At 42.0% G+C, this 14,021-nt stretch overlaps 1 protein-coding gene across 1 annotated transcript; it reads right to left on the reverse strand.

Annotated features, from left to right (window-relative positions):
* Positions 1 to 737: 737 nt before the first annotated feature.
* On the reverse strand, positions 738 to 11,423 carry LOC135475483 (malonate--CoA ligase ACSF3, mitochondrial-like). The gene is made up of 8 exons (XM_064755395.1): positions 11,340 to 11,423; positions 9,450 to 10,228; positions 8,675 to 8,866; positions 3,615 to 3,793; positions 3,165 to 3,310; positions 2,839 to 2,958; positions 2,313 to 2,429; positions 738 to 1,861 (listed from the first exon to the last, which is right to left on the reverse strand). Exons 2-8 carry the CDS (start codon positions 10,194 to 10,196, stop codon positions 1,479 to 1,481), a joined length of 1,884 nt encoding a protein of 627 aa, XP_064611465.1. The 5' UTR covers positions 10,197 to 10,228; positions 11,340 to 11,423; the 3' UTR covers positions 738 to 1,478.
* Positions 11,424 to 14,021: the final 2,598 nt, after the last annotated feature.

Below are 14,021 nucleotides of genomic sequence, written 5' to 3' on the forward strand. Positions count from 1 at the left end.
CCGGCATGAGCTGGACTTAAACTCAGACTGAGTGTGCTGCACTAACACACTCCCCACTAGGCCCCCTATATTGTTATATAAGGTTTTCATACAACTGATTTGTAATGTAATAGAACATGTCAATGTAAAGCCAAAAAAGACAGACATGTTAAGGAAATTATTTTATTTAAATTTCTTTATCACACTTTTGCTTCACCTTGACCCATTTTTACAAAACATTCCATTTTTACAAAACATTTATAAAAGGAGACAAATGTTACATTTTATAAGAGAGAACACAGTACCTGAACTGTGGATATTCCACTATATATATAATGTTTATAACTTAACAGTGTGTATATCAAAAACATACACATATTCATATTGCCAAACCGAAGTCCGACAGTATGTTGGGTAACAGGTGAAGGCTGGTGATTTTCTCTCCACACTCCAGTTTCCTCCATACTTACACTTCACAGCCATCTCGCAGGTGGAAAATTCTGATTGCCATTGTATAATAAAGTGATAATTTTGAGTATGGCATCAACCACATATCAAATAAATACATACACATGGTCAAATAACAATATTGGTTGTCAGAAGAGGTTTGATTGAATTGAGGACATCTGTGTCCAGTTGTGGGTCTGCCCTGTCAATTCTTTACCATGTTCATTTTTACAGCAGTTTCTGGGGGCAATTTGCAGATTCTAGCATTGGAAGAAAGTATTTTGGAAGATCTGAGACCTCTTTCAGCTTGGTTTCAAAATGTTTCTAATAGCTACCATAATAAAATTTAAAAAAAAAAATAATCAGCTTAAAAAGATAAATTTATTATATCATTCATTAAACTTCTATCCTGAATCATGAAAAAATCAAGTATTGTATTCATCCATTAATGTTCTTCACACCTTTCAGAGCTTAACTTTCCACTGAGAATTCAGGAATTAGAACTCCAATAACTACAACTAGAAGATCTGCTTGATTTCCATACAAAAAATTAACATTCAAATTAAACTTTTTATCTCAATAAATAATATCTTGTTTCAGATCATTAGCATTCTGAACATGGAATTCCCCAAATTTGTTGACTTTCATGTGTATGTATGTGTGTATGTTTAAGTTTAGGTCGTACTTAACAACTTTTCAGGAATATTAAGACTAGTAATCTTTCTGGTGTTCACTGTATCTTGAGTCCATACTACCAAAGTTTCATGACACCAGACATGACAACCCACCCAGTCACATCATAATGACACTGGGCCAACCAATCATGCTTCCTTGCTGATGGCCAGCAACAAGTACCATTTTTAAACATTCATTTGGACCAACTGATTCATGGTATTAAATTTGCATTACATTCAAATGGATTCTCTCAAAGCTAATGACAAAAAAAATAAAGCATTGCTTTTAATTCCTAAATGCCACTCTTGAATTTTATAACAACAAAAAAAATTAAAATTTCACTGGACAATAATTGGATGATTTTGGTTTATTCTTCATCAGATAACTCTCTTCATTTCATTTGGAAACAATTCCTTGAGAAGTTCTTTCTTGTTCACTTTCCCAATAGGGCTCCTTGGCATCGCAGGCAGGACTTTCATCACAGTTGGAATCTGATAAGCTGCCATCTTGTCCTTGGCCCATTCTCGGATAGACTCGAGGGAGATAACTGTGTCATCTCTAAACACCACCACCAGGGCAACTCGCTGACCCCATGTGATATCCGGCAGGCCCACAACTGCGCAGTCTATAATATTGGGATGTGCCAGTAGATGGCGTTCTACGTCTAATGCGCTGATCTTATAACCACCACTTTTGATGACATCAACAGAAGTTCGGCCTATAATTCTGTACACTCCCTTCTCAAACACAGCGGTATCACCTACAAAATTGAGTGGACATAAAACATTTTTTACATTTAACTCATCTCGTTGGTAACAACAAATTAATTTTCCATTTTTATTTCTCTTCATTTGTGAGATTATGACAGAAGTCACACCTGGCATCTGGTGAGAATTCCACGAGCTAAAGCTATCTGAAAATCAAGTTTAGAGGCCACATGCACAGGAAGTTACCACCTCAGTCGAACCTCAGTGTTAGACAAAACTTGTCCAAGCCAATGAGTGCATGAAACAAATTACAAGTCAAACCCAAAGGCTGACATAAATTTTAATGGCCTTTGGCTCATAAATCATGTCACAAAAAGACAAAATAATTTAGACAACATTAACAAAAGAAATTTAGTTTACAAATTTTAGTGAAAGTGGCTCCAGGTGTTCGTGTTGTGTCCATTGTGGTATTTAACCTTTTCTGTTGGTAATGAGACGACTGACCTGTTTTAAACCAGCCATCTTTACTGAAGGCTGCCTGGGTCTCCTCAGGCCTGTTGTAATATTCTTTGAACACCCCAGATCCTTTCACCAACAGTTCCCCCTGCTCGCCCTCAAAACCTACAAAACAAGTGATACAACTATTATCTTAATGTGCTTATAGCTGATGAAAAGATACAAGCTCTGAGAAAAATCATGAACAAGAAAAACAAACCTGTTAATAATGGCAACCCACCCTGACAAGACAGCCCACCCAGACATGACACCCCTCCCAAACATGACACCCTACACAGACATAACAGCTCATCCTGCATGACATCCCACCCAGATATAACATCCCACCCAGACATGACAACCCATCCAAACAACACCTCACCCAGACATGACACTTCACTCAGACACGACACCCCACCAAGGCATGACACCCCACCCAGACATGACATCCCACTCAGACAATGCACCCACCCAGACATAACACCTCATTTAGTTCTGTTTTAAAACTTTAGCCTGACACCCAAGTTGGCTGTACCTGGTATGGTGTGACTCCCCCTGGTGTTTCCTCGCGTGATGACATCATATCCATACTCCGCATACACGTTGTTCCTGGCTATGCAGACCTCTACCCCAGGCATGGGTGTCCCAACGGAACCTGAAAGTACACAACATCCACTTCAGCAAAATACACACCTTTTATCTAGTGTCTGGACACCAGGGTTTGTAGCAGCTTCAAGCAACACCATTGCCTGTTTATCTGCTCACTGCTTCTTAAAACAGGCAATCCTTTGCTTTCTTACATGATGCTAAATTTTCTCCTGTGACATCACCTGTCAAAGCACACAGGTATGTGAATGTTACCTGGGACCCTGGGTCCATGGAGGGGGTTACTGAGGGCCATTCCTATCTCCGTCATCCCGTATCTCTCCAGCAGACGGTGTCCTGTTATCTCCTCCCACCTGTCCATGATTGGCTGAGGCAGGGCAGCTGATCCACTCACCATCAACCTGGCCACAGGATCAGACTATTATTGACAGACCCACAAGTTAGGAATTATACACCACAGCAGTGTCTAATAGGCCAAACCAGTTTGAATTTTGGGGGAAATTTTCAATGCCATCCTTAAAAAATTCTTTATAGATCCTACCCAAAAAATGCGAAAGGGAATTTTATTTATTTATCCTGACTAATGAAAATTTCAATAAATACAATTTTGGAGGGTAACACATTTGAGATAATTTTTCTTCATTTACATACAGGTACCTATTATACATATTTTCTTTGGATTTGGAATGCTAGTTTTGTGTTTACCTTATCCGCGACATGCAAGAAGACCTGACGTATTCCTTCATCCAGCGTGACCCACGACCCCGATTAATCCGTGTGTCATAGTTTTCTATCAGTTTGGCATACACTGTGGGCACAGCCATAAAAAGGTTGATTCGCTGGGAATTGTTGCCCGCCACGGGATTCAGCAGTCTTGACCATACCTGAAGGAAAGCAGGCAATTATTTACGTGCATGCAGTTAGGTCTATTCTGTCAGGTATATATCAATAATATATATACTCTTTATTTTCCAGCAACCTGTGGACGGTGGTGCACTTCCCCTGGGCTGTGGTTGGTTTCCTCCAACCACAATGGGGGCTGCGGTCATATAAGTAAAATAAATCTTGAGAGCAGCATAAAAAATCAATCAAATACATCAATAAATATTATTTGATTGTTGTTTAATGCCATAATGAAGAATTCTTCACTTCAGCTATGGCAGCCAGTTTTGTGAGTGGAGGAACTTCAGTTCCCAGAGTAAACCACAAACCGCTGGTGAGTTACTAGTGATCTATGTCATACTGGTGAAAGGCATGTACTGTATGGAAAACTCCCTTTCAAGGTCACCCAAGAGAATACCATAGAATGTTTAAAGTAAAAGATAGCTAAAATATGAAGTACGTTTCATCATACAGACAACTGAAAACTATTCCTAAAAATACTTTCATTAATTTTTATGAGTGTTGAAAGGCATTAAAATATTTGAATTCTATGGTGGGTTTTATGAGCCATACTGACGGTATCTAGGATCTCTGACATCACATCAGCTCTATGGTGGGCTTTCCATGAGCCATACTGACGGCATCTAGGATCTCTGACATCACATCAGCTCTATGGTGGGTTTTCCATGAGCCATACTGACGGTATCTAGGATCCCTGACATCACATCAGCTCTATGGTGGGCTTACCATGAGCCATACTGATGGTATCCAGGAACTCTGACATCACATCAGCTCTATGGTGGGCTTTCCATGAGCCATACTGACCGTATCTAGGATCTCTGACATCACATCAGCTCTATGGTGGGCTTACCATGAGCCATACTGACGGTATCTAGGATCTCTGACATCACATCAGCTCTATGGTGGGCTTACCATGAGCCATACTGACGGCATCTAGGATCTCTGACATCACATCAGCTCCATGGTGAGCTTACCATGAGCCATACTGACGGTATCTGGGATCTCTGACATCACATCAGCTCCATGGTGGGCTTACCATGAGCCATACTGACGGTATCTAGGATCTCTGACATCACATCAGCTCTATGGTGAGCTTACCATGAGCCATACTGACGGTATCTAGGATCTCTGACGTCACATCAGCTCTATGGTGGGCTTACTATGAGCCATACTGACGGTATCTAGGATCTCTGACATCACATCAGCTCTATGGTCAGCTTACCACGAGCCATACTGACAGTATCTAGAATCTCTGACATCACATCAGCTCTATGGTGGGCTTACCATGAGCCATACTGACGGTATCTAGGATCTCTGACATCACATCAGCTCTATGGTGAGCTTACCATGAGCCATACTGACGGTATCTAGGATCTCTGACGTCACATCAGCTCTATGGTGGGCTTACTATGAGCCATACTGACGGTATCTAGGATCTCTGACATCACATCAGCTCTATGGTCAGCTTACCACGAGCCATACTGACAGTATCTAGGATCTCTGACATCACATCAGCTCTATGGTGGGCTTACCATGAGCCATACTGATGGTATCTAGGATCTGTGACATCACATCAGCTCTATGGTGAGCTTACCATGAGCCATACTGACAGTATCTAGGATCTCTGACATTACATCAGCTCTATGGTGGGCTTACCATGAGCCATACTGATGGTATCTAGGATCTCTGACATCACATCAGCTCTATGGTGGGCTTACTATGAGCCATACTGATGGTATCTAGGAACTCTGACATCACATCAGCTCTATAGTGAGCTTACCATGAGCCATACTGACGGTATCTAGGATCTCTGACATCACATCAGCTCTATGGTGGGCTTACCATGAGCCATACTGACGGTATCTAGGATCTCTGACATCACATCAGCTCCATGGTGGGCTTACCATGGGCCATACTGACGGTATCTAGGATCTCTGACATCACATCAGCTCTATGGTGGGCTTACCATGAGCCATACTGACGGTATCTAGGATCTCTGACATCTCTGACATCACATCAGCTCTATGGTCAGCTTACTATGAGCCATACTGACGGTATCTAGGATCTCTGACGTCACAGCAGCTCTATGGTCAGCTTACCATGAGCCATACTGACCGTATCTGGGATCTCTGACATTACATCAGCTCTATGGTGGGCTTTCCATGAGCCATACTGATCGTATCTAGGATCTCTGACGTCACATCAGCTCTATGGTGGGCTTTCCATGAGCCATACTGTTGGTATCTAGGAACTCTGACATCACATCAGCTCTACGGTGGGCTTTCCATGAGCCATACTGACAGTATCTAGGATCTCTGACATCACATCAGCTCTATGGTGAGCTTACCATGAGCCATACTGACGGTATCTAGGATCTCTGACATCACATCAGCTCTATGGTGGGCTTACCATGAGCCATACTGACGGTATCTAGGATCTCTGACATCACATCAGCTCTATGGTGAGCTTACCATGAGCCATACTGACGGCATCTAGGATCTCTGACGTCACATCAGCTCTATGGTGGGCTTACTATGAGCCATACTGACGGTATCTAGGATCTCTGACATCACATCAGCTCTATGGTCAGCTTACCATGAGCCATACTGACAGTATCTAGGATCTCTGACGTCACATCAGCTCTATGGTGGGCTTACCATGAGCCATACTGACGGTATCTAGGATCTGTGACATCACATCAGCTCTATGGTGAGCTTACCATGAGCCATACTGACAGTATCTAGGATCTCTGACATTACATCAGCTCTATGGTGGGCTTACCATGAGCCATACTGACGGTATCTAGGATCTCTGACATCACATCAGCTCCATGGTGGGCTTACCATGAGCCATACTGACGGTATCTAGGATCTCTGACATCACATCAGCTCTATGGTGGGCTTTCTATGAGCCATACTGACCGTATCTAGGATCTCTGACATCACATCAGCTCCATGGTGAGCTTACCATGAGCCATACTGACGGTATCTAGGATCTCTGACATCTCTGACATCACATCAGCTCTATGGTGAGCTTACCATGAGCCAGACTGACGGTATCTAGGATCTCTGACATCTCTGACATCACATCAGCTCTATGGTGAGCTTACTATGAGCCATACTGACGGTATCTAGGATCTCTAACGTCACATCAGCTCTATGGTGAGCTTACCATGAGCCATACTGACCGTATCTAGGATCTCTGACATTACATCAGCTCTATGGTGGGCTTTCCATGAGCCATACTGACGGTATCTAGGATCTCTGACATCACATCAGCTCCATGGTGGGCTTACCATGAGCCATACTGATGGTATCTAGGAACTCTGACATCACATCAGCTCTATGGTGGGCTTACTATGAGCCATACTGATGGTATCTAGGAACTCTGACATCACATCAGCTCTATGGTGGGCTTACCATGAGCCATACTGATGGTATCTAGGAACTCTGATATCACATTAGCTCTATGGTGAGCTTACCATGAGCCATACTGATGGTATCTAGGATCTCTGACATCGCATCAGCTTTATGGTGAGCTTACCATGAGCCATACTGATGGTATCTAGGATCTCTGACATCACATCAGCTCTATGGTGGGCTTACTATGAGCCATACTGATGGTATCTAGGAACTCTGACAACACATCAGCTCTATGGTGAGCTTACCATGAGCCATACTGATGGTATCTAGGATCTCTGACATCACATCAGCACTATGGTGAGCTTACCATGAGCCATACTGACGGTATCTAGGATCGCTGACATCACATCACCTTTTTTTCCTGATGTTCACCAGAAGGAAGGAATTTTTGAGAACATTATTTCAGCAATGTTTTACTCATAGGTAAAAGAGTTATTCCAACATTCGGTGTCATGATTACAGTTGGAAAAAGTTCCTGTGACGTCAGAGTTCCTAAACTCTGATAATATGGTCCTTAAAGCCCACCGTAGAATTCAAATGTTTGAATGCCGCTTCACAAAAATCTATAAAAAAATAAATGAAATTATATTTATGCATAGTTTTAAATGGTCTATTTAGTGATGCCTACGTTGATTTTTATATGTTTTTTCCTTTCAAGCCAACAAGACCCTGAGAACAATGGATTATACCCATGAAAACACAAGGGAGATAAATGTAAGTCTTGTGCAACAACCATAAAACAGGGAGAGAACTCCGTCCCTGTAAGTCCAAAACAACCAGACAGCGATACATATACATCACACAATCACCAGATGAAATGTTACTACCCTAATTCTTCAACCTTTTCGAGCAGCTTTCAGTTAAATTTATGCTCGTTTCAGGACACAAAACCACCCCAATTTCAGGAATTCACAAGAAGTATAATTTCATCAGTCTACACAGAATAATGCCCTTAGAATTTACTTGAATAAACACCTTGCAAACATGTAGAAAGGTCGAATTAATTTATTTATTTGATTGGTGTTTTACAGCGTACTCAAAAATATTTCACTTATACGACAGCGGCCAACATTATGGTGGGTGGAAACCGGGCACAGTCCGGGGAAAACCCACAACCGTCCGCAGGTTGCTGACAGACCATCCCACATGCAGCCTGAGAGGAAGCCAGCATGAGCTAGACATGAACTCACAGTGTCCGCACTGGTGAGAGACTCCTGGGTCATTACGCTGTGCTAGCGCGCTAACCAACTAAGCCATGGAGGCCCCCACAGAAAGGTCGAAGAATTATAATATAACATGACTTGTCCTCTCAAGATTATCTGAGCTGTTTTCAATACAGGGATCAAAACCTTTCCTCATATTTTCTTCACATTACACAAGCAATATGTAATAATACAAATTAATTACATAATTTATAATAATCGTTTCCACAGGACATACCATATTAGCATCAAACTTTGGCAGCATTATGCAGGTGGCTCCACAATGAAGAGGGGTGACCAAGGTATTAATTATCCCATGGGTGTGATGCAGAGGCAGCACATGTAGTATGACATCAGATGCTCTCCACTCCCAGGCATGTATCATGGACTCTACCGCTGAATACACATTTCCAAAAGTCAATACTACACCCTGTAATTAGGTACAAAATTAAAATAAAAAGAAACCACAGTATTTTGAAAGTCTAATGAAAAGCTTCACTTTACAAGGCTAATTTTATTACTTCCTACAAAGAGGTTACGTTTTTGCTAGTGTTTATGTGCCTGAATGTCTCTTTGTGCTTGTCTGTTGGCAGCTCTGCAGAACAAATAATACATAACAAATAAATTTTAATAAAATATTTTTTACAGACTGGGCTTACAACCAATATATTAAATTTTGGTGTTAATCCAGGCCCGGACAAAATGGACATCATTTTACTGAAAACAGATGAAATGGCCAAAAACTTGAACTTGACATGTAAGTCATCCTGGCAAAACCATGCACCAGACACATGGTCATAGCAGGTCATGGATTTCAATTCAATAAGAATCAATGAAAAAGTTTTGAAAGGTAAAAAAAGTGTAGAAAACGGATTACAGACTGACTGACAGACTGACAGATGAGACAGAAACCTACTGCCCTCTGCAGTACAGGAAGGGAACTACTAAATATATCTTACATGTGGCATGAGGTTGTTTATTAGTTATACTCCATATTTTTGACTCCACTTTACCTTGGGCCTTCCAGTTGTACCACTGGTGTAAACAATCATTGCTGGAATCCGTTTGTAACTATTGTTCATCAGCAAATCATCAAATCTATTTTTCAAGCGTAATCTGCGCACTTTTTTCACAACCACATCAGTTTGGAACCATTCATTGTCTGCTGGCAGATAACCTGAACTTATGGAAGCTGTTGACAAAACTTTAATAGGTATGTTTGTCCTTTGGGCCAGTTCCTTTCCAATGTTTGTGAACTCTTCTGACACGATTATCGACGAACACTGAGAGTCCGTCACGAAATATTCCAGTTCGCTAACCGGATGTGTCTTACACAGTGGCACCACCACGCCCCCAGCCATCCAAACTGACCACTGACCAATCACATAAGAGCCGTCATTGCCACACAGTAATGCGACACGGTCACTGGTCAGATGTTCTCTGCCATACAACTGCTGGACTTCTTTGGACAAGACAGCACTATAGTGTAACAAATCAGCATAGCTGAAGACTTTGTGACAATCTATCAAAGCTGTTTTGCTAAGGAAATTTTCTGCCCTCAAAAATACAGGAGTAACCAGATTCTGTCGCTTAGTGCTATACACTGGCCGACTGTAGCCACGTTGGTTTCCATGGAAACCCCAAATTAAACACGCTGATGGCTGAACAAGTCTGTGTGGTCTATCACATTTCAGGAGACGAAGAATGTTTAAGCACATTTCCTGATATCCACACATCCTCTTAGAGCCATGCAACATCATAATGTTCAGGACTGGATGTATTTTTGTAAAAGCTAAAAAGGAAGAAAAAAAGTTAGACATGTACATTAAAAAATGACATCACAGCAAAACAATACTTCATTTATCGAATGGATGGGTGTTCAGCACTCTACTGAGAAATATTTCATTTATATATGTATTTATATGGCTGGTCAGGTTTATGACTGGAAGGAGTCCCGAGATCTTAGAGGTAAACAACCATCTGTATCTGGCCACATATTTGCCAGATCTGCTACCAAAAGCCACATCCACAGCACCTAATGCCATCGTGGCCTCTTGGCGAGGATAACTCATTGTGGGCCAAGCAAAAGCAGGGTGAAATCTCTCAAAAAGTTGATTCGAGTAGCCAAGTGACTTTAACTATAAATAATGCCCCTTAGTTGAATGTTTTGTTTACCATACATGGGTTAATCATTGAATGAATGGACTCCTAGCTATTTATTATACACTAAACATTACACAATATGAGATGACAATGACCGATCAAGTGAGAGAGTCTGACACTGGAAGGAACACCAGCTGTTTGAAAAGAATACATCTTTCGTGGATGTAACAGGTTAAGAATTAGCAAACATGAGTTTGCCTTTAAACTGATTTTATGCCCTCCAAAGATGATAACCCGATAAACATGCAAAACCCCGCTAGTCGTTTAGATCAAGTGCAAGTACTACTGAATTGAAGAACAGTAAACAGAATCTTGCTATCATGACAACCAAGAGGAAATTTCTTTCTCCCTACACCCATTGGAGTACACCTTTCACTTACTGCCTCTTAGCGTACTGTGTAGGCCTAATGTAAACCCAAGGATGCAGCAAGGAAAACCCCGCTAGTCGTTTAGATCAAATGCCAGTACTACTGAACTGAAGAACAGTAAACACTATCTCGTTATCATGACAACCAGAGGTAATCTCTTTCTCCACACACCTACTGGAGTACACCTTTCACTTACTGCCTCTTAGTGTACTGTGTAATATAGGCCTACAAAGTACAAGACTACATAAATACACAAGGCTACGATACATGCAAATTCACATGCAAATTCACGTGCAAAGCCAAGGCCGTTAAATGTAAGGCAGTCCAAAATACAAAAGCCGCTCTCTTACAAAATGTATTATATCCACGTACATGTATAACTTCCTTCGAGTGCTCTGTCATCAACTGTTTTAACTGTACTTAGTTCTGCACAGTAAAGGACAGAGGCAAAGTTGTATCCACTACACCCTCGTAAAGCGAAACCGGCGCACAGGGCGCAGACATCTTGGCTGTTGCTTTATGGGAGCGATGACACGCCCACTGATTGTGTGCATGGCACTCATAGGCGCAGAAAAGCTGTGGGTCTCATGTCCCTAAGTATATATATGTTTGTTTCTTAGATACATGAGACCCACAGCTTTTCTGCGCCTATGAGTGCCATGTACACAATCAGTGGATATATATATATATTTGATTTGACATATTATATTAAATAAAAGAGAAGTGTGCATATGATGTCCGACATTCATATACCATTCGTAGTCCGTAAAAGGCGTTCCAAGTCGATAATCGCAAGATCCATTTCCAAAACAACGTTTAACACTAACCCCCAAAGACAAAGGTATGTAAGAAATTATACAAATCAGAAATGAAGCCGGTAACACACAAGAGAGAAGCGGTCATCAGTTTTCAATGATGCCGGGCAGACAATGAATATTCCAGGCACGAATTCCATATCCATAAGTTCAAATTCGTATTCCGTGAATGAGTTCCAGGTCAAATAATTAAACAAGTATCTCAGTCGCGCTTTAATTGCAACTGTTCATAAAAGCATCATGCTGATGTAATAACCATGGCTACCTTTACGGCCCCTAGCCCCAAGTTAAGCGGTATTAGGCCTAAATACAGTTTGAAAATGACGAGCACATTTCTATTTGTAACACAAATACACACACTGTGCTTGTTTACTTGGTCGCTTTCGACATTATTTCGATCATTTCACAACAGTGTCTCCTTGTTTCAATATCCACATGTAATTTTGTAGTGCACCCTTACTGGATCAGTCACGCTGTGTCGCCAGTTCTCTATCTCAATGTTACGGAGCCGTAAAATGCACTGGCTAGCAGTGCATTTCAGTTCGCATTCCCAAAAATTAACCACCAAAGTAAAGTCAGAACTTTGGTTAAAGTAGCCTTTACGGGATTTAACTGTGCAAAAAGTATTCGGAATGCTTATTGGCCTAAATGATGGCCAGCGAGAGCTCAAAGGGCCAGCGAGAGCTCAAACGACCCTGCGAGAGCTCAAACGGCCCTGCGAGATCCGCCAACCGCTTATTGCCTTTAACTCCAGTGGAGCAATAAGAGAGAGGGGAATAGGTAAAATTAAGTAAACCTGTTTGAAAAAGAAAATTGTCATCGCGTTTGTGAGACTTTTCGGGCAACTTATACTAACGTCACATATCAAATTATCTGTATACTTTACCCGGGATAAAGCACCCGTCTTTGACAAGTTAATGACGAACTTCCCCACATATAGAGGTATAGATATACAAGTACACACATCAAATTGATGTAAGAAGACGAGTGAACTTCAGCGAGCATTGTAGACTGCGCAAACAGCCCCAAGGGCAATGTCGAACGCTTACGTCACCAACGCCCCACAAGTTGTGAGAGCGGAGAAATCTGCAAATTCGCTGCCCAAGGCCTGGATTTAACCCGACTCCCGTGTGTCCTATATAGCGACAGAAAGGCAGCCACTGGGCCAAATCCCGCTCCCCTGCTTATGCATGCGTTATAGGCTTTATCAGGAAACTCAGTTTAACTACAATTACACTTGACCAGTATTAGCATGCACACTCATCTACATGTATATTTTCGCTTTTCTGATGTTCTCTCAGTGGTCTATGCTTACATTGTATTTTTATTGTTTGTTGCTTTTCTATCTATTTCAGGTAAGTCAAAAAAGCACAACTCACATAAAAATAACGTCATATAAAGACGTTGCCAATTCCATCCCATCAATATGCAAGGCGCCGCCTAGCAAACTCCATCCCACCAACATACAAGGCGCTGCCCAGCAAACTCCATTCAACCAACGTACAAGGCGCCGCCTAGCCAATTCCATCCCATCAATATGCAAGGCGCCGCCTAGCAAACTCCATCCCACCAATATACAAAGGCGCTGCCCAGCAAACTCCATTCAACCAATGTACAAGGCGCCACCCAGCTAAACCGGCGCCTGTTGCCATGCATGTTAGACCACCGACAACACAAACACCATCCAACCATATACAAGGCATCCACAGAACCATCGTGTGTTGCCCTGTATGTTATAAGTAGGGCGTAGCTCAACCACGTGACTGGGACAAAGTAACTGGGTTTTAGGTGACCCTAAGCACCTGGGAGCAACTGGAAATGATCAACAGGGGACATACGACCGAGCATTAATTTTAGTCGATCTACGTCGGCTTGCAATCACCGACAACTGCTGACTGCTCGGAAATGAACATGGTCTACTTTGCTGCGTCTCGAAGCATCCAGTTATACCCGTCGATGTAAGCTTGATTGTGTCTAGTTGGTCAGAGTTGCTGACGACAACAAGGTTTTGCCAAACTTTTCGACATAAGCGTTACGTGTAGGTCGACTTTGTCCAGTTGGACCCAGTTGCTTAGGGTCGCAAGTCGACCTACGTTTGGCTTTAGGCCACCAGCAACGAGGGCTCCATCCCAACCAAATACAAGGCGACCTCTTACCAGTCGCCTGTTGCTCTGCATGCACTTAAGGCAGAAACAACGCCAAATCCTTCCAAGGGAGAGCCCTGCACCTGCACTTTATA

Source organism: Liolophura sinensis, chromosome 9 (genome assembly GCF_032854445.1).
Source record: "Liolophura sinensis isolate JHLJ2023 chromosome 9, CUHK_Ljap_v2, whole genome shotgun sequence".
Classification (NCBI taxonomy): Eukaryota; Metazoa; Mollusca; class Polyplacophora; order Chitonida; family Chitonidae; genus Liolophura; species Liolophura sinensis.